The sequence below is a fragment of the Tiliqua scincoides genome, chromosome 2 (assembly GCF_035046505.1).
Source record: "Tiliqua scincoides isolate rTilSci1 chromosome 2, rTilSci1.hap2, whole genome shotgun sequence".
NCBI classification, from domain to species: Eukaryota; Metazoa; Chordata; class Lepidosauria; order Squamata; family Scincidae; genus Tiliqua; species Tiliqua scincoides.
Genome location: NC_089822.1, coordinates 103,402,134 through 103,424,200, shown reverse-complemented (window position 1 = coordinate 103,424,200; position 22,067 = coordinate 103,402,134). Strand labels below are relative to the sequence as shown.

The window sequence follows — 22,067 nt, the reverse complement described above, 5'->3', positions numbered from 1 at the left end:
CACCAGCAGAGCACTGACGCTAGGGCCCGTAAGCATACCTTATGGCACATTTGCAACAGTGCATGCCAGCAGTAAGCTGGCACGCAGTCCTTAGGATTGGGCCCTCAGTTAGTTATCTGATCTTTCCATCACCCGTGTTTTCATTGGAGGCTCTGCTCAGTACTACAGGACACACCAAAAATCACAGCTTGCCTAAGGGCCTTGGAAAATAATTTTAAGAATGGGAAGTTCACAGGAGCAGCATTGCAATGGGTTATTATAAAACCAGAAATGGCTACACAAATGAAACAGGAATATTCTAGGAAAATTTTCTGAGAATCCTATGCACCTCAAACAAAAAAGGCTGCTTGAATTCATTGGTATTGGGTGCAGAGCCATCCATGGGATAGGTTTTACCCAGTGCAGTGCTTATCTGCAGGAGCTTGGTGTTCTGGAAGTTTGGGGGGGGGGGGATGTAATGATGTAATCATGTTGCCCTCTGACCTTCCTAATAGAAACAAATGAGGATATTGCCCAAGTTCTGTGCTATTCATTTCAAAACAAGGGTTTAAGCACATACTGAACTCTTTAATAAATCAGTGTGACTTCAAAAGTGCTTAGTAGTTGGGCTGGGTCATGCATGAATACTACAAAAGGAATGAGGGACAGAGCTGGAAAAACTCTGATCGGTTTAGGGCTGCCCTCTCATTTAGGGCTGAAAGGCCTTGAAATGCCCTGATGTCCTGTACGTGACACAGCTACACCTTGTATTTTGAAAGTGTCCTCTTTAAGCCTCTCAGGTTCCATTTTTAAATGGTAATGAGTGGTCTTATGATAAGTTTTATTATTAGCTGCAGAATTACTATAAGCTCAAAAGAAGTGTGACTCGCTTACCTGCTTTCTGTGGCACAAGCTTGCTAGCGACTTAGCACCGAGTAGAACTTGATTTTAGAAATTGCTCTTGGTTCACACCACATGTACCTTTTTTAATAGGGATTTCGAGCCCAATCCTTTGCATGTCTACTCTGAGATGTCCCACTATATTCAGTGGGGTTTACACCCAAGTAAGTGTGATAGGATTGGGCCCTTACTTCTCTTAATTCTTTTCCTACAAAATTCTTCTCCTTCTGAAGGCTGGATGTTTTGAACAGATGTAAAATTAACCACAAGTAGTCTATTGGCACTTCTGGGAAAGGAGTGTATTTTTGTAGCTGCAGGAACGCATCACATGCCATGGCACAGTTAGGAATTGTATGTCACTGAGACAAAAAAGTGACGCACTGAGAATCCTTAAGGTCTTGCATGAAGCAGAACATCCAAGTGACCTTGGATGCCATCATTGCATGCCTTTCTTTGTAACTGAACACTTTGGCCAGCAGGGAAGAGACAAAAGGGTATTATTTACCATGTTTGTAATTCTACACAGGGCAAGAGGAAAACTCCTCCACATCTTGGCAGAAGGTGGAAAACCATGAGCAGATGATCTGTGATTTACAGCACAATCCTTGGCCTCACTGCTCAGAAGTAAGTCTCACTCCTGGGAACGTCCGTATAGGACTGCAGCCCTCTTGTGAAATCTACAGGTGTTGTGCTGAGTTTGGCAATTCTTTCCTCCCACACAGTGTGTTTAAATCAGGGGTGCTCACACTTTTTTGGCTCGAGAGCTACTTTGAAACCCAGCAAGGCCCGGAGATCTACCAGAGTTTTTTTTACAATGTTCGCGCCATCATAACATATAACATTTATGTGTACAATGTATGTTGGTGTACCTTGAGCCCCACTGAGTATAACAGGACTTACTCCTGACTAGACATGCCTAGGATTAGGCTGTGAGGCTGCAATCCTAGCCACACTTACCTGGGAGTAAGCCCCATTGAGTACAATGGGCCTTACTCCCGGCGTTTCCTCCCAGAGGCACCTGAAGGGGGGGGTCGGCACTCCGTGATCTACTCATTTTGCCTCGCGATCTACCAGTAGATCACAATCCACCTATTGAGCACCCCTGGTTTAAATTCAAAGCAGCTTGGGAAAGGCTGCAGCTGAGTAAAGCATATGTGGAAAGAGGTGGCTTAAATCTCTCTCCCTTTCAAATATTTCTTCAGCTCAAAGTGGTATCTTTCCCCTGTGGGTAAAAAAAAGCAGTGTTTTACTGTTTATTCAAAACAATAAAAATGCTAACTTTAGGAGGAAATAGAACAATACCATAATTTTAGCTCATGAATTGTGTGCCTGGAGGTTTAACAGTATAATATCATCCATTGTGTAATTACTGTACAGGATTAGGATCAATATTCCACTCAGAAGCATGTTAATTGGTAGAATGATTGTAAAATCAGTAGTTCATACAACCCCTAGGGAACTCACTGCTTATGAAATCCAAGTTCTTCCCTCGATTATAGAAAACTCCCTATGGAAGCCAGTGATACATAGTAAATTAGCAGGGAATGATGGCACTATGCTAATAGAATCAAACCATTGATTTGCATTTTGCGACCAGTCATGACTTCAAAAGGTGTAAGTCCATGTATAGCCTTTGACCCATGAAGAGCCCACGAGATAAGTGGAAGTCTTTCATCCCAGTCTCTTCCTGCTGAATTAACTTGTTTGCGTAGGGCTTCCTTGACTACTCTGTTAGCTCTTTCTACAAATCCTGATGACTCTGGGTGCCTGGCAATGTGAAAATGCTGTTTGATACCTAGTACTTTGCAGAGTTCTTGCAATAAAGTCTTGCAATAAAGACTTCCCCAATAAAGGAGCCTCCCCTGTCACTTGACATTTCCTTAGGGAATCCCCATCTGGAGAAGCAAGAGTTAAATAGGATCTTAGCTGTGGTAGCAGCAGTATTCCTTTTGCATGGAAATGCCTCAATCCATTTAGTAAATAGGTCAATTATTACTAGACAATGGCAGTTCTGGTTCTTGATGAGAGGCAGAGGTCCAATAAAATCTATCTGCAACCTAGCCCAGGGGCCTTAAACTCTCTTGTGGCTAATGGGAGCCTTAGGCCCTGAATGATCAGCATTTGCTGAAGCACAGGCCAAACAATTTTTGCACCATCTGAGCACATCTCCTATGGAGGGCCACCATCCAGTATCTCTTACTCGCGCTAATGTTTTATCTACTCCTGTGTGTCCTTGTTCATGAACAAATTGAATGAGGTCTGCCCAAACCTCAGTGGGAACTATCCAATGTTTGTTTCCCTTGGAATCAATTGCCCATACTAAACTGGCCTGTCTTTCTATGCGATATCTTCCTGTTTTGTCTGAACCTGTCTTTTCTAACTCTTGTATTTCTTTATCTCCTTGTAAGGTTTGTAGATCTAATAATGGTTGGTTGTTGGGTGCTGGTTTGTTTTGTCGCCTGGTGCGAACTGGGGCTACAGGCTGGACTGCATTTTTGGAATTGATAGCTGCCTTTTTTGCTATAGAATCTGCTTGCTCATTCCATCTCCCAGCTTCAGAGCTACTTCCTTGGTGGATTTTGACATGTGCTACCCAGGTTTTTGCGGTAGGTGCTTTTAAAAGATCTGCTATTTTCTCCCACTTCGCTGAGTGCGTAACAGATCGGTTTTCAGCAGTCTTCATTTGATTTTTCAGCCAATGCGGCAGCCACTGTACTGCTGCCTTGGCAGAGAAATCTGAATCAGTGTAGATAGCTAGGGGAGAATCACATGCCTCATGCTGGAGAACAGCCATAAGGGCATCTATCTCTGCTGCTTGGCTGGAATGGGGGAGGGTTTTTCCTGACAAGGGAAACTGATCATTCACTCTAATAGCTCCATATCCTGTAACTGGTTTACCGTCCACATAGTAAGAGGATCCATCAGTAAACCAGATAGAGAAGCCTTCCTCTCTGGCTTCTTCCATGGGCTTTCCCCATTCTACAGGCCATAATAAGGGTTCATCTTCTGGAATTGGGCACTCATGTTCCTCTCCTTCTATAATGAGTCCGTAAGCTGATGGGGTCTCCCTGGGTTCCTTTCTGAATTCTACACCTTTGCTAATCAATGCTAGGGTCCATTGAGCTATTCTAGGATTTAAAACTTGCCCATCTTGTATTTTACCTGAGATGATGTACTTGAGGGGACAGTGTGATGTTTGCACTATCACTCGAGATCCTCCTACCATGTATTCCCAGTGTTTCAAACTCCACACTAATGCTAAGCAGGCCTTTTCACATGTACTGAACTTCCTTCCTACTCCTGTGAGGACTCTGGAAGCATATGCTATAATTTGAGGTTTGTATGCTTGGTGCTGAATCAGGGTGGCACCTATAGCTACATCTGAGGTGGCTAACTGAATGTAGAATGGTAGGGTCATGTTTGGGTTGGCAAGTGCAGGTGCCCTTAAAAGGCTTTTCTTTAACTCTGCAAATGCTGCTTGTTGCTCGGGGCCCCAATCCCATACTGCACCTTTCTTTAAAAGCTTAAGCAGTGGCTTGGACTTTCCAGCGTAGTCCTCTATGAATTCTCTAGAGAATCCAAAAGTGCCTAGGGCGGCTCGGAGGGTGTGCACATCTGTTGGGGCTGGCATTTTAGCTACTGCTTCTACTCACTGTTTGATAGAGGATCTCCCACTCTGCCCTAGAGCTATTCCCAAATAATGGACCTCTTCCTGCACTAGCTGTGCTTTCTCTCTATTCACTAGGAAACCAGTCTCATGAATGGTTTGCAACACTTCCTGTGTAATTTCAGTAGTGAGTTCTTTTGATTCTGAGTGGATCAAAATATCATCCACGTAAGAGGCCGCATGCTTCTTGTGCCCCGGTTTCAACTTCTCCCACATCTGAGTTACAAATACGTGACAAATTGGGGGGGAAGAATGAAAACCTTGGGGAGTCCTTTTAAATACAAATTGTTTGTTTCAATATAGAAACCCAAATTTGTACCAACAAGCTGGGTGCAAAGTTATGGAATGGAAAGCGTTTGAAAGTTCTAAAACCGAGAAGCATTTGGATCCAGCAGCAATGGCCATAAGGATCTCATTGTATTTTGCTACTACTGGTGCAACTTGCGGAGTACAAGCATTAAGGGCTCGAAAATCTACTGTTATTCGCCGAGTCACTCCATCTGCTTTGAGATCTGGCCACAAAGGAGCATTGCAAATTGAAGGCATAGGGGTGATTACATCCCATTTAAGTAACCCTTCATTAGTTTTCCCTATTCCTTCCTCTGCCTCTGTGGGATATTTGTGTTGTCTTTGAGGGGGTGGGTCAGGGCCTTCTATGAATACCCCTGCTGGAACAGTGCCACAGGCTGCTTGGTCAGGTGACCATACCTCTGGTAGGAAAGACACCCAAGGGTCTGTAGTGAGGGTGCACAAGGGCATAGGTGCCTTAATAGCTGCACACCGATGAATTGCAGAAATCCGGTCTGGTCCCTTTTCCCACTTCCATAGCCATCCGTTAGCAAGGTCTATGGTGAATTTCAATTTTACAAAGAAAGGGTTTCCTAGGAGGCTGGGTTCTCCACCATTTTTAAACCTCCTGTCAGAAAGCCAGTTGCTTTGCCTATGGTGTAGGAAATGTTTTTTTCAAATGGGAGTTATCTCCTTCCCTCCAGTGAAACCTTCAATTATTTTGTGCTGCCCTGTGGGGTGGCCAGAATTAATTGGGCAGGTGTGATGTCCATGGCTAACACATGCCTGCCCACCATTCTCCACCAATTAAATGTTACCAAAAGAGGGCTGTTTTGTTTAGGGGAATTAGTACACTGCCCTTATTGGGAAACTTCAGGACCATAGGCTGGATAACAAAACAGCGTAATGCAGAGAAATTCCCTTTTAGCTTAAGGAGGAGACTGGGAGAAAGATAACTTTCAATAGGATTATATTTTTATTGCAAAAACACACAGGTATACATAATGCACATGGGAAAATGGTAAGTATATGTCTACTTGAATCCTAGTACTTGGATCTATTGTACCTAACTTTCATGGTGGTTGCATGTGGAGTGTATTTGGTGCCTCCGAAGAAAAATCAGAAAAGGATAGATTGTAGGGAAGGATTTTAGGGGTCCCTGATCTGCCAACCCAGTTGCTGACTAAAGATGGGGAGAGAAGGGGAGAAAAAAGGGGGGGAAGGGAAAAGGTTCCAGATGCAAATATAGTTACCTGTCTTGTGGAGCAGTTGGATGGGGGGGTGGAGAGTCCTATGGAGGAGGACCTCTGCCTTGGAGGAGCAGCCAGAGAGAGAGAGAGCACATGGCAGCCTTCTCTTAAAAGGGTTTTTGCTGACCCAGAGCTGGGCTGGGCGCTGAGCTGGGGGAAAACTGCCACCCACCAGGGTGTTTGGGGTCCAGATGTCCCTTATCAGCAAAATTCAGTGTGTCTAATGGCTGGCTTCCTACCTGGGGGACCTTACACAATAACCAGTAAATACAGCAGCTCAGGAAGGCAATTCAAATTTGCATAGAGTACTTAAGCAGTGATCGAGTTTAAGACAATACAAAGAATAGGCAATACTTAAACAATGATTTAGGATGCTAGACTTCTTCCTCCAGAGGTGCATGCCGACTTGTTTTGCATACACAGTGATTGGATCAGGAGACACTTTTGCATATATCTCTTAAAACGATACAATGCATACATTGACCTACAGGGAAGTGGGGGTTGTGTAATCCATGTGCTTGTGCCTTGACCAGGGTTTCTGCTGCGAGAAGTGTGGCCTGTGTTTTGAGGTTTGGCTTGCATGAGTCCATAATACATAACCAGATATAAAATCACAGCTAAAGAAAAAAGGGGGGGATTTTCACGTAACACCTCCTCACCAGAGTTTCCATGATTCCAATACAACCACAAAAGTCATAAAGCTGGATCACAAGGCTGCTACCACCAGTGTTACATGAAAATCCCCCCTTTTGCCTTTTAGCTGTGATTTTCTCTTTCAAGACCTGGTTATGGTATTATGGACTATAATATGCAAGCGAAACTGTTCTCCCAGCATACAGGTCACACATTTCCAGGACTTTGGTCAAGCCACAAGCTCACTGCTAGTTTACACAACCTCCCCCCCCCCCCCATAGTCACACATTATGAGAAGAATTCTTGTGTCTTAATCCAATCACCTTTTAAGCATCTCCTACATTACTGTATGCAAACTTGAACTGCCTTCCATGATTTTAGTGTTGAAATTCTGCTTCAGATTAATTGTATTGTACCTACATCCTGTATTTTTTCCACACAGTCTTTGTTAAGTTCCCCTTTCTAGGCAGCCAGTCATCAACCTCCGGATTGACTTTTGCTGATACAGGTCCAGCCTTGTTATACATGGATTTGACTCAACAGGAGTGGCCCCTGCAAAAGAAGGAATGTCCCAATCCCAGGAAAAAGAAAATAATGCACTCCTTTAAAATCACAGTTCAAAAAACTGCTTTTTACTGTTGCAGAGAGACAGTCATACAAGTGATTACAGGTATAACCTAAGTATCCACAGATTTTTCTATCTCAAAACTGATGAGAAGGGCCCTTTAAATTAAAGGAAAACACTCGATTAATAATGCCAAAGTGGGCAGCCGGCTGGCAATCCATCAATCCTTCTCTGCAGGCTTCACTCCTCCCTTCCCCTTGAGTACCTGTAAGAAGTCTAGATGGCCACAATTATCACCTTCTCAGTTCTTTCCCCTTTGCTGGGGCTCCTGGTAAAGGGAGAGATTGTTGCCTCCTAGTGAAGCCTAAGCAACTGGAGAGAGACTGATGGCCTCTTTCTGCATTACAAAGGTCAGCAAGGCTGTTTTAAATCATCAGAGCAAAGAAACTTTGTTTTTTAAATTGATTTGCTATAGTGCTATAGTATAGTATAGTATATAGTAAACTATATAATATAGTGTAGTATAGTTTTTATATATAGTGCTATAGTTTTTGCCATCCACTGTGAATTCTTGGAATGGAACCCTAGCAAATAATGAGATTCAACCTGTACTTAATGTCCTGATCCTCATTCAAATTTCAGGGTGGTTATACACATGAAAGCAATACTCCACCCACCATTGTGTTAAGCAAACACCAATCAAACTACCTTCCTATTTCCCAACCTAAGCACTGTCTCCCAACCTCTTATAAGAGAGGTTTCCCTCTCCCTCTCTCCCTGGCCCAACACATTTGTGTTGTGTCAGAGGGTTCTCTCCACAGGACTCTCCCCCCCTCCAACTGCTCTACAAGACAGGTAATTATCTTGCGCTTGGAACTCTTTCCCTTCTTCCCCCCTTTTTCTTTTCTCCCCTTCTCTCCCCATCTTTAGCCAGTAGCTGAGGTTGGCATAGCAGGGACCCCTAAAATCCTTACCTACAACTCCCTTTCTCTTCTGATTTTCTCTGATGCACCAAATATACTTCACACACAACCACCATGAAAGCTAGGTACACTGTATTCAATCATTAGGACCAAGAAACATACCTTTATTATTTCTCCATGTGCATTCTTTTGTTATAAAACCATTATTTTTCATTGAAAGTTATCTTTCTCTCAGTCTCCTCTTTAAGCAAAAGGGAATTTCTCTGCATTACGCCATCTTGTTAACGAGCCTAAGGTCCTGATGTTCCAATAAGGGCAGTGTAATAATTCCCCTAAACAAAACAGTCCTTTTGGTAACACCAGTGCCTCCTCAGGAGAGGAGAACACAGAAATGATGTCCGAAATCTAGGTCAGAAATCACTGACCTAGATTCTAAGCCATTTCTATGTAATTGACTTCAGTCACTAGTTCTTTCTCTCTCATTTCCTTTTCCAGTTAACTGTGTTAGTGTAACATGCAAGAGTATGTCACTGCCACCCAAGGTGCACAAGAGGTCCACACTGCTGACAGTGTGCCCCCTTCAGGACTGAGCACTTGGGGGGATGGTAAACTGCTATGGAGCAGGCAGAACCCCTAGTGTTGCCTCAGAGCTGGAGTGGGAAGGGGATTGAGGCACCCTGTCTCCTTCTCCACCATGAGGACTCAAAGGGCCTCCCAGAGAGGTTGTACCTAGAGCCCAGCAGGCCAGACCCTCTTGCCCCCCTCAGTTCCTTCCCCCAAAAGTTCAAACAGGCTCGTTTGTGGCTGGCTTTCCTCTTTCCCCTTCCTGCTGCTTCCCTGCTCTCCCAGATGTTCCCACTGCCTGCTTGTTTGTGTCAGCTGAATCAAGCCCAGACAAGTGCCTGCTCAAGTTTACGTTCAGGCTTGCAAACTTCCTAGCTGCTGATCTTGCGGAGAGCCCTGGCCAGCCACCCAAGTAAGTATGTGGCTGGACACAGTAGAATTAAAGCAAAACAAACACACACCATAATAACTGTAGGGCGCTACAATTTATTAGGATCTGTTATAAGGATCACCAAGTGATAAATCAACTTTCGGGTTCCCCAGAACTCTTAATGCTTCACGAAGGCAGAAGGGGGCGGGTGTTGTTAGGTACAGAGGTAGCGTTTGTGGGGGATTCAAAGGTGCAGGGGCATGCACTGCCACAGAATAACATTGATAGCGGTAAGCATTACAATTTAATGATTGTGTTTTAGTCATTCCTCCCCCCCCCCCAATTCATTATATCTTTTTGTTTTGTTTAATGGAAAGAGTTGTCTGGAGATCTATAGAACACAGATTTTTTTTTTTTTAATCTCAGCTTTTTTGACCTCTAAAGTTCTTTTTGGAGAAGCTCACTAACATCTCTACTTAAAATCTTTGAACATCCTTGAAGAACCACAGGGTGTGAGGTGTTCTTTCAGAAGCTAAGGTCTAATTTTTTGCAACCTGCATGAAGAAGTGGTAAAACTTTCCCTGGACCATTTCAAGTGGCAGGTGGGGAGGAGGTTGCATGTTCAAATGTTTGTCATGAGTGTCTAGTTTCCCCTTTTCCAGTGTTCCTGGAAGAAAAAGGGGAGGGAAGCCGCTGTGTCTCCAGGTCACCTCTGCCTGTCTGCTTGATACAGTATATACAGTGGACCCTCGCTTTACAATGGGTTCACTTTACAATGGGCTCACAATTGCTGTGCACAGGACTTTGTGCGTTCTGGATAAGTCAGTCAGCAATGTGAAAGTGAGTGTTGAGTAGCATCCCAGCCAAAAGGAGCATTTTAAACAACATGGCTATGGGCATGGAGGGAAGAATACGGCCTTGTAAATTGTGCTTTTTTATGATGATAATGTTGTGTAAACTGGCTCTGGGTGTTATTAAAAATGAAAATGAAAACATAAGAGCAGGGAGGGAATTGTTAGTTTCCATTCATTTCTTCCTCTCCAGTGGTCCATTTGGTCTGCTCCTCCAGGCTAGGGACTCTTCTTCCTGGTGGTTCCCCTTCCCCATGCCTGAATGATCTCCCTTGAATTCCATGCATGCCCAAAGAGTCCTATCCTCCTTGTGCAAGATATCTGGATCTTGCTTCAGCATAGCTATAAAACCGACGAAAGGCTTCTATCGCATTGAGGAGGGTGGCATACTGATGAGGTGTGTCCACACCTGACATCTGTCTGCCACCCCAATAGAGCTACTCATCATCGCTCCAGTCTAGTTCCAGACAGTGGTAGCCCCCTTTTCCCACAAGTGGAACAGAATGGGGGACAACCTTCTCTTCCCTCCCCCCACCAACCCACTGCTTAGGAAAACAGCCAAGTGGACAGAGATAATGGAGAGGCAAAGCACCCTCTTTCTCTTGGGCTGCTCTTGGTGCTGACTTCCCCCTCTTCGTGGGTCCTGTTTCCAAAGCACAGGAAGAGCGGAGCACGTGGGGAGCCCTCCTCCACACTCCCTGTTTGTTTGAATGGGACCAGAGTGGAGGATTGAGGCTGTGCTGAGAGCAGCCAAAGGGGGGCTCTCCCCTCTTCCTAGCCACTTCCTAGGGAGAGGGAGCATGCACGCATGGGGTTTTTGTGGGGGGGGGAGGAGGAGGAAGAGCAGCCGTTCTAGGTGGCCTCATTAGCAGCACCCCAACTCCAGCCAGGCCTGCAGTCCTCCTGATCACAGTCTGAAGTGGTCTAAGTGAGAAAAGGAGGTTTCTCAATCTGCAGAATCAAGGAGTGAACTGGCTTTGACCAGTTCACTTAAGTCCATTGTCCATTAAGACGTTAGCTTAAAAAGTGGAAGTGTTTCTCCACAGAGCCAGAAACACCAGTGATGATCAGCTCTTGTGACTGACCAAGTGCCTGTTTTACTTTTCTTTTTTTTAAAGAAAAAGCCCAAAGCAACTCTTCTCAGAATTCACTGTGTTTCCAAGGCATTTCTTACAGGAACAAATTGTGTGTTCCTTACTTTCAACAACAATAAAAAGTCATAACATTTATACATGCGTTCAGGAATCTGTCCTTTCAAGGATGGTCTCCCGAATGGTGGAGAAGAGAAGCTGCCTGAGGGTGGGACTTTGCTAATGGCCTGATTAATCCAAAGGGAACGAGGGGAGAGGGAAATAAAAAGGGCCAGGTGGAGAACCATCAAACTCCGGCAGCCCCCTGATCTCAAGGCAAGAGGCACTGGACTTGGATTCAGACATAGTTCAGATCTCATTGAAACGTCTAGAGGTTTGGGCTGTTCTTCATTTAATCCCCAATTTAAAATTTGCTAGTGACCTTCCTTGGAGATGGTGGGGGGGTGATGAACCTGACAGCCTTGAGTGTGATAAACTCACACTGTTGATAAAGTTGTGCCTGCTGGAACAACCCCTCCCAGGGTTCACCCTGAATAATTATTGCTGTGCATCTCTTTCCCTGTCACTGTTAGAAGGAGGGCCTGCCTTTGCAACTTGCTCCTGGGTCTAACCGTGCAGCCATGTCGCTGGCTGGGCTGAAGTGTCTGGTGACAGGAGCTGGTGGGTTTCTTGGTCAAAGGATTGTTTGTCAGCTGCTGGAGGAAGAAGAGAACCTGGCCGAGGTCCGAGCCCTGGACATATTGATCAGCTCGGAGACGCTCCAGAATTTTGGAAGTAAGTGCTCTGTGGTGGTCTTCTAGAGCAGTGAATTTCAACCTTTCTCAACTCATGGCCCACTGATATGATGCTAAAATTTTCAAGGCACACAATCAGTCTTTTGACAAGTGGCAAGGCACACCATGCTTGAAACTACTTACCATAGGATGTGGTGATGGCATCTGGCCTGGATGCCTTTAAAAGGGGATTGGACAAGTTTCTGGAGGAAACAGGTTACAAGCCATGATGTGCATGTGCAACCTCCTGATTTTAGAAATGGGCTTTGTCAGAATGCCAGATGCAAGGGAGGGCACCAGGATGCAGGTCTCCTGTTATCTGGTGTGTTCCCTGAGGCATTTGGTGGGCTGCTGTGAGATACACAGCTGGACTAGATGAGCCTATGGCCTGATCCAGTGGGGCTGTTTGCCTGCCTGCCTGGTGGCTGCTCCTTCTCCTCTGTCTCTGCTTAAATCCAGAATGCAATTCCAAATACACTCAGGACCCAATCCTATCCAACTTTCCAGCACTGATGCAGCCTTGCCAAAAGGATGTCTGCTGCATTCTGTGGCAGTCATGGAGGCCTCCTCAAGGTTAGGGAACAGATATTTCCTTACCTTGGGCAGAATTGCAGCTACATCAGTGCTGGAAAGTTGGATAAGACTAAGCCCTCACTCAATTATGACTTATCTGTGCTGGGACAAGTACGCATGTACTTTAATTTGCACTGGAGATTGCTTATAGCTTGAAAGGACTTTCCAAGTAGCATTTTTAACATAGTGCCATCAGTGTCACACTATATAAAGCACCATGCACAAGACAGGTCCCTGCCCTAAGGGGTTTATATTGACACAAGGGAGGCAACAGAGAGACGGAAGTGCAATGGAGGCACTGTGTTGTCCCCTCCATAGAGGGGATGAAGATGTGGCTGTTTTTCATTGCACAACTTTAATGTTCTTTTTCTCTCTTCCCTGCTTGTTGCACATGCAGGAAGAACTACAGACCACTGCTGGGTATGGGAGGCTTAAAAGAACTGACTAGATTCCCATTGAGCTCTGATGTGCAAGTAACTTGAAGGAGCGGGCTAGAAGAGGGGGTATGAGAAGCACACCCAAAATCTTCCCATGGGATCGGTGCCTTTTCAAATAGTTACAATTATGATATATTCGAGGCTGTGATCTCACATACTCTCTAGTAAGCGTAAGACCAACTGAACACTGTGGAACTTGCTTCTGAAAAAGGTCACTTAGGCCTAATCCTGTCCAACTTTCCAGCACTGATGCAGCTGTGACAATGGGGTGCACGCAGCATCCTGAGGTGGGGAGGCAGTCTCAAAGGCATCCTCAAGGTAATGGAATGTTTGTTCCTTTACCTTGGGGCTGCATTGTGGCTGCGTCAGTGCTGGAAAGTTGGATAGGACTGGGCCCTAAGTATCTGTCTACTGTATAATTAATAGTGCACTACTATAGGTGTTTACTTAGAAGTGAGTTCTATTGTGTTCAGTGGGGCTTACTCCTGGGAAAGTGTGTGTAGGATTGGAACCTAAGTGATTCCATGTATGGTACTGTAAAAGAATAATTCAACACAAACAGATTTGTGAAAAATCGTATTACTACAAGCTCAGAAATGAACAAGAAAAAATAGCTAATATTCTTCCTCTGAAGTATCTAATGGTGTTCAGGAAAAGACCCAGATTGAACTAAAAGAGTAGTAGCTTAAAAGAGGCAAGGACTGTGTGAGCTCAACTCTCCGTTTCTGAATGGTGCTTCCAATCGTGGAGCTGTTGCCAGATCTAGGACGCAACCCATAGTTCTCTCAAGTTAATTAATTTGCTGTTCAAAGGATAATTTAAAGCACAGAAGGGAGATGATCACAGAGTCCTTGAACCAAGCTACTGCTTATCATACATCTGGAGTTTTAAAGACAAGAACATGAGGATCTATCTTCGTGGGAGAATGTCTTGCCACATCTTCCATCTTCATTTAGGAACTCTGGGAAAGTTCATTACTGTACATGACCCTTTCATAGAGGCCTTGATTAACACTGGCCTGAGAAGTTGGGAGCAGGGGGGCCCACACCCGGGGACCCACACTAGGATAAAAACAAAATTCATATTGTTAATCATTTCAGAATCATTAAAACAAGTGGTTTTGTAACTATTTACTTTTCAAAGGTAATCTACACATTTTGTTTACTTGTAGGCTTACATGTGTGCAATTTTATATTAAAATATGCTTAGATCTATTTGGTCCATTCACTCACATGCACTTTTAAAGTGCACATTTTAATTGCCTTCCATATGACCATAGAGATATAAAGTCTATAATAAATTTTATTTATATCTCTAAGATTCTACAGACCTTGGCTTTGAATCAAGGGGACATCCACTAAAACTGAGTGTTGGGAGAGTTAGGACAGACAAAAGAAAATACAGGTCCAACGTATATACATGGATTTTTTTATATACGGATTTGACTCAACACGAATGGCCCTTGCAAATGAGAAGGAGTTTGCTGATCCCTGGAGAAGGGGAAAAATGCATCCCTTTAAAATCAGTTTAAAAAACTGAACAGTCCTTTAACAATAGCCTCCTTAATGAGAGAGAGAGAGGGCAGCTGGCTGACAATCCATCAGTCCTTCTCTCTCCAGCGGACCCCTCCCTTTCCCCTGAGCAGGTGAAAGAAAGGTGATCACTTTGCATTGGTGAAGGGAGGGGCTGAGTGAAGCGCCTTTGTAAGCCCTTGGAGGACCACTGATTGGTGGATTGTCTTCTTAATGACTTACATCACAAAGGTCAGCAAGGCTGTTTTTAAAGCACCAGAGCAAAGAAACTTTGCTTTTTAAATTGATTTGCTATAGTCCGTTTTTTTGCCATCAAAAAAAGTGAGTGCTTGGAACGGAATCCACTCGAATAATGAGGCTCAAACAGTATTTCTTTACTCAGCGTGTAGTTGGTCTGTGGAACTCCTTGCCACAGAAAGTGGTGGTGGCATCTTGCCTAGATTCCTTCAAAAGGACAAATTTCTAGAGGAAAAATCCATCATGAGCCATGATGTGTATGTGCAACCTCCTGATTCTAAAAATGGGCTGTGTCATAATGCCAGATATAAGGGAGGGCACCAGGATGCAGGTCTCTTTTTGTTTTGTGTGCTCCCTGGGGCATTTGGTGGGCCACTGTGAGATACAGGAAGCTGGACTAGATGGGCCTATGGCCTGATCCAGTGGGGCTGTTCTTATGTTCTTTATCTGGGGACCTGCAAAAAGTGTTTCTGATTGGGCCTCACAGCTCCTAAGTCTGCCTGAGTCCAGGCCATGACAAAACAAACAATACAGTACAAAATAAATGCATTGCAAACCTGAATCTCAACATATCAAGGGCTGCATTTCCACTACAGCTTTAATCTACTTTCAGTGCACTTCTATTACCCCAATGCATTTAGGAAGGGGGACCCAATCAAGCATCTTGCTCTGGGCCCAGTGCCTGCTCTCAGCAGCCCTTGATTAATGTAATGAGGCTGTGTCCCTGCAATGTTTCCACCTGATATCTGAAATGTCATCCTCCTCTTGAGATATGCTAAAAGGTTTATTCTGTCTCATTCCCACTCCTGCCTCTTTTCCTGGGTCCTTGCCCACTTGATCCTGCTGCTTCCTTCAGCATCCAGTAGGTGGTACTAGTATATCACACACTCCTCATTTTTTTGGACTATTTTTTCTTTGAAGCATTTCATATATTTTTCAGTTACCTAGACTACTACATCCTCTGACTATTATGGGTATGGCACCCACCTAACTCTGAGAGAAGGGCCATGGATCCATAGAGAAGCATATGCTTTGCCTGCGGAAGGTTCCCAGGTAGAATCTCCAGATAGGGCAGATAAGAATTTCTGTCCGAACTCCTGGATTGCTGCTGCCAGTCAGTGTAGGCAATTCTGAGCTAGAAGGAGCAGAGATCGGACTCAGTAGAAGGCTACAGTGTCTTCTCATTGATTTGCTGCAACCTTGGGCGATTAGGTCCCCTGTTGAGGGAGGTGTCATAAGAACAGCCCCACTGGATAGGCCATAGGCCCATCTAGTCCAGCTTTCTGTATCCCACCAAATGCCCCAGGGAGCACACCAGATAGCAAGAGACCTCATCCTGGTGCCCTCCCTTGCATCTGACATAGCCCATTTCTAAAATCAGGAGGTTGCACATACACATCATGGCTTGTAACCCGTAATGGATTTTTCCTCCAGAAACTTGTCCAATCCCCTTTTAAAGGCGTCCAGGCCAGTCACCATCACCACATCCTGTGGCAAGGAGTTCCACAGACCAACCACACGCAAAGTAAAGAAATATTTTCTTTTGTCTGTCCAAACTCTCCCAACACAAATTTAGTGGCTGTCCCCTGGTTCTGGTGTTATGTGAGAGTGTAAAGAGCATCTCTCTATCCACTTTGTCCTTCCCATGCATAATTTTGTATGTCTCAATCATGTCCCCCCTCAGGCATCTCTTTTCTAGGCTGAAGAGGCCCAAATGCTGTAGCCTTTCCTCATAAGGAAGGTGCCCCAGCCCAGTAATCATCTTAGTCACTCTCTTTTGCACCTTTTCCATTTCCACTATATCCTTTTTGAGCTGCAGCAACCAGAACTGGACACAATACTCCAGGTGTGGCCTTACCATTGAGTTGTACAACGGCATTATAATATTAGCTGTTTTGTTCTCAATACCTTTTCTAATGATCCCAAGCATAGAATTGGCCTTCTTCACTGCCGCTGAACATTGGGTTGACACTTTCATCGACCTGTCCACCACCACCCCAAGATCTCTCTCCTGATCTGTCACAGACAGCTCAGAACCCATTAGCCTATATGTGAAGTTTTGATTTTTTTGCCCCAATGTGCATGACTTTACACTTACTTACATTGAAGCGCATCTGCCATTTTGCTGCCCATTCTGCCAGTATGGAGAGATCCTTCTGGAGCTCCTCACAATCACTTCTGGTCTTCACCACTCGGAAAAGTTTGGTGTCATGTGCAAACTTAGCCACCTCACTGCTCAACCCTGTCTCCAGGTCATTTATGAAGAGGTTGAAGAACACCAGTCCCAGGACAGATCCTTGGGGCACACCGCTTTTCACCTCTCTCCATTGTGAAAATTGCCCTTTGACATCCACTCTGTGTTTCCTGGTCTTCAACCAGGTCTCAATCCAGGAGAGGACCTGTCCTCTAATTCCCTGACTGTGGAGTTTTTTTAGTAGCCTTTGGTGAGGGACCATGTCAAATGCCTTCTGAAAGTCCAGATATATAATGTCCATAGGTTTTCCCGCATCCACATGCCTGCTGACCTTTTCAAATAATTCTGAAAGGTTTGTGAGGCAAGACTTACCCTTACAGAAGCCATGCTGATTCTCCCTCAGCAAGGCTTGGTCATCTATGTGTCTATTATAGGAAGTAAAATATTTCTGAGATAAAGAGAAATGTACCACAATCTAGCATAGAAGGGGGCACTCTTGAACCCATTTTGCTAACTATCTTTAAATGTTTAATTCTGTTCTGGTTTGCAGTCTGAAACAACATGTTGATGGTTCCATCACACAGTCCTCAAAAATCTGTTATTTAACTTTGGCTCCTCTACAATGTTGGTGGTCTGATCTGAAGCAGGGAGGATTCTCTTTGAGTCCCTCCAGGTTGGTCTTTGCTGCTTGCTCTCTGCAGTCAAATAACTGATCATCTGTGTAATTGATGTCCTTTCTTTTAGAACTGAAGAACAAAACTCTCTTAACAGTCATACAAGGGGATATCCGGGACAGGACGGTTCTTGACACAGCTGTGGAAGGAGTCTCATTTGTCATTCACACAGCTTCAATCATTGATGTCTTGGGACATGTAGAACAGCACACTCTCTGGGATGTCAACGTCAGAGGTAAAATTAGATTGTTTCAAGGCCAATCCAGCTGTGACACGACACAATTGTGGAACAGGTTTTGACGTATCAGTACTACAAAAAACATTCCTTCCCCAGATTTGGGGGAAGGGTTTTCTTTTGGAAGTATCAGACACCCAAAATGAGAGATGATATGGGAATCAAAGTTGGCCCAGCTGCAAGGCTGACTGAAGCAGCCCACTTGGGGCAGTGGGCTGGAAGAGATAGCCAGCTGCTAAAGGGTGACCTACACCCTGTGTCTGCCCAACTGTGACAACCGGTGCTCCAGTCCCTGACAGTGAGCAGGAGAAAGGTAAGAGCCACCTCCTTGTTTGCCCAGCAAGAAGGCCAGTTCAGGAAAAAGGAGGTGGCACCTCTATGTGCCACCTTCTGTTTTCTCCTGGCTACCTGCAAGCAGAGTATGCTGGGAGCAGAACTCCAGTCCCAGTGTGCTCTGCGCAGCCTTTTGGAAGGTGGCAGCGGCAGCTGCAGATTCAGAGGTACAAAGGGGGATGCTCCCAGATCATCTCTCTCCTTACCTACATAGGTGCTTCCTTAAATCAGTGAGGAGGCAGGGCAGCAGTGGCAGGACACCAGTTCACTAACACATGGGAGCAAAGAAGAGAGGGGATTACTGGGGAGATGCACTAGCAGGAGTGGCAAATCAGAATACTAAATTGCATGGGGCTGCCGCAGTACCAAAAATAGCTGCCGCGGCATCCTAAGTGCTACTGGGCAGCCACTGGTGGATCCTCAGGGAAAAGAGATATTCGTCCCCTTCCCCCAGGTAAGGAAAGTAGCCCCACAACTCAAACAACCCCCAGGCTACTCTATTCTGCTGCAGCTCTGGAGCTGTCACAGAATCAAAGAGTTCCGTTTCAGGCCCTGAGGCCTGACCAGAGCTCAGGATCTGGCAGAGTTCCACTCTGTTGGTCCCGCCCTCCTCCCGCCCTGCTGCTTCCCCCGGCCCACCCCCTCCCTGCCCTCTCCCCACCCCAGAATACCTCCTCCCTGCCTTTCCCCATGCCCCCACTCACCTCTTCTCTGCCCAGCAGTTCAGGTAACTGCCAAGTGGTGGAGCACCAGCTTTCCACCAGCGCAAGCCCAGCACTGGCACCACTGGGCTGGTGCCAAGGGCTCGCAAACGTGCTTTGTGGCACATTTATGACAGTGCACGCCGGCCATGAGCCAGCACGCACTGTTTAAAATTGGGCTCGCAGGGAGCAGATCTGCTTAGGCCTCACTCCCCCCCCCCTTAATTTTCAGCTGGGGCTCAGCTCATGGCCATGATGAGGAGCAATCATGGAAAGAGGACTTCTGGGCATATACAGAGTGTTACCTCTTTGCTTCTGATTCACCCTATCCTGCTCCCAAGAATCTGAAATTAGGCTCCAGAAGCTCAGTACTACTTTTCAGAAATCAGCCCATGAGGCAGGGTGGTCCTGGAATAAAAATATTCTGCTACATCTTTCCTGATGAGTCATGACTAATATTTTGCTTCCATGAGTGAAATTTTCCTCCTTGTATTAACCTCTCCTGCTTTCCAGGTTTTTATTTGCTTGCATCATAATACTTTATTGTATAATACAATATAATACATCATAATACTGTATTGCCTTTGCTCTGCCCCCTTCATTGTATATCACACACTCAACTTTCAGAACTGTTTCTATAAGATCCTGACTCAAATTAAGCATCATGTGAAGGTTTCCAAGAATGCTGCATACTACAAATGAGCTTTTAGGGGTAGTTTTATTGGAATTATAGGGGATCCCCTTTATATACCGGGGTTAGGACGCAAGTTGAAGACACTATGTCAGGTAGCGAAGTGGAGGAGACAGTTGGCAGGGATTACCCTGTGCCCTTTTGCTGCCTTTCCCATCCTGCCACCTTTGTGGAGTCCAGACTGGCTCCCAAGGGTGGGGTAAAGGCTGTCTGCCCCGCATGTTGAATGTACCTGTGGTGTCAGACGTACCACTGAAAGGCTGGTAGACCTGGCTCTCTCAGAGAATATTGAGGCAGTTGTCGTCTTTCCTCATCCCCATGCTGATCAGGTTTATCCACACAAACCTTCTAAGCCCATAAGGTCCTTCCAGAGCAAGTGTGATTGGCCAGGGATGAGGAAAGAAGGCGACTCCTGAACCAGAGTCTCACAAGCTTCTTCTCTACCCTCCCGTAGCTATTTGAGTTACTTCCAGGGACTCTCTAGCAGCAGAAAATTTGTGGGAATAAGGTCCCAGGCCTACCTGCCCATGAGCATGGCCAGCAGCCGCCCAGTCTGATAAGTTGGAGATCGCAGATGAGCAGGGGGAGCATTGTGGACATGTGCACACAGAGTCTGCCGGTGTTGCATGCCTCAGGGCCTGATGCAATCTAGTGCCACCACTGGGTGTATGTGTGAGGGACCATAGTTGCATCTTTTACCTCTGGCAGCAAGAATTCCTGTGTCATATCATACCATAACCTTGCTAAAGTATCCCCCTATCTTCTTCCCTGAGGTACACAAAATTTGCTGGAGGCCTGCATCCTCAGTAATGTCCAGCACTTCATCTACACCAGCAGCATTGAAGTGACGGGTCCCAACAGCAGAGGTGACCCCATCTGTGATGGCGATGAAGACACAGTGTACCAGAACAGCACGCATGCTCCTTATGCTGCAACCAAGAAAGAGGCAGAAAAATCTGTGCTGGAGTTGGATGGCCTGCCACTGAAGAATGGCACCAGTTTGGTAACATGTGCTTTGAGGTCCATGTACATCTTCGGTGAAGGAAGCCCTTTTCTTCTAAAACATCTTGATGATAGCATCTTAAACAACAACGTCTTCTTGAGAACATCCAGAAAGGAGGCTCTTGTAAACCCAGCCTATGTGGGGAATGTTGCTTGGGCCCATATTCAACTGGCTAAAGCCATGAGAGATCCAGAAAAGCTTAATCGTGTCCGAGGGCAATTCTATTACGTGGCAGATGATACTCCACATGTCAGTTATGCAGATTTAAATTATGAACTGACTAAAGAGCTGGGATTTGGCATTGAACCCAAGCTAGCTATGCCCCTGAGGATGCTTTACTGCTACGCCCTGCTGCTGGAAACAGTGAGCTTCTTGCTTCGACCCTTTGTAAGATACATTCCTGTCATCAACCGTAGCCTTCTGACCTTGCTTAATACCCCATTCAGCTTTTCTTACAAGAAGGCACAGAGGGATTTTGGCTACGTGCCTCGCTATAAATGGGAAGAAGCCAAGCAACACACCAGCCGGTGGATCGCTAAGATGATTCCACTGAGGGCAGCCTACCTGAACAAGAAGCCTATCTAGACCAGAGATCAGCTGATCTCTTCAGCAGGATACCGTTGCCGCAGAGTGAGGAAAACCAGATAGGAGACAATAGGAGGCAACAGGGCACCCAAGGTAGAAGCATGCTTGTGAAATGGATGAATGAATAACTTCTCTTCATGTTGTGCAGGCTATTTTGTTAATGATATAAGCTAGCAATTCCCAAACTTTTCTCTCCGCTACAACTCAAGAACCACCATCTGTTCCTGTAATCGCTCATTTCTAGGGCCTGCAAAAAGCAGAGCAGTGATTTATCACAAGGTTTGTTTCCCCCCCTTCAGGAATGAACAGAAGAGCTTTGAAGCAGATTCATCTAATTCACAGGGCTCACAGCAACTCCTGTGGACAAGGCAGGTGACTTGTGAGAGAACATATAGCTATCTAACAAGTAAATATGCAACTCCCCAGGTTAGGTTACTAATCTGCCTTTAATTTTAATTGAGAAGTTTGTCTAAGAATTTCTGGGCTTTCCTCAATACTTTGAATGGCCATTCAATATTTTTCTAGCATGGCTAATGCAAAGCTGTACATGTACAAGCACACAAGCAGTTCTATGTCAAAAAGGGCAGGAGGCATCAGATGTTGGACTAAACATGTGGCTTAATGTACATCTGTAAACATCTTGATTCTTCTGAAGGGAGAGTTCAGTTGCAGACTTAATCTAGCTGCACTGCATTACTCTCACTGATCTGCTACTCATTCAAATAGAATAGTGGTTCCCAAACTGTGATCCATGGCATCCTGGGGAGCTGTGGCAACCAGCCAGAGGACCCACAGAATCTTCACATAAAACCTGCACCCTATGCAACGTATAGGATTGTAGCCCTGTAGTGGTTAACTACACAGGCACTAGGCTTAGCCTTGGTAACATGGCAACCGGCAAGCAAACTTACTAGTTCCCCCCCCCCCCACTCAGGCAAGCCAGAGTGGGCCAGTTGCTGAGTCTTCGCCCAGAGTCTGTAAACAAAGGATGTTATGAAGAAGTGCATATCTAGGAATG

General features: G+C 45.3%; 1 protein-coding gene across 1 annotated transcript; it reads left to right on the top strand.

Annotated features, from left to right (window-relative positions):
* The first annotated feature begins 11,701 nt into the window (after positions 1-11,701).
* On the top strand, positions 11,702-21,049 carry LOC136638619 (3 beta-hydroxysteroid dehydrogenase/Delta 5-->4-isomerase-like). Its single transcript, XM_066612655.1, has 3 exons — positions 11,702-11,855; positions 17,572-17,736; positions 20,235-21,049. Exons 1-3 carry the CDS (start codon positions 11,702-11,704, stop codon positions 21,047-21,049), a joined length of 1,134 nt encoding a protein of 377 aa, XP_066468752.1.
* Positions 21,050-22,067: the final 1,018 nt, after the last annotated feature.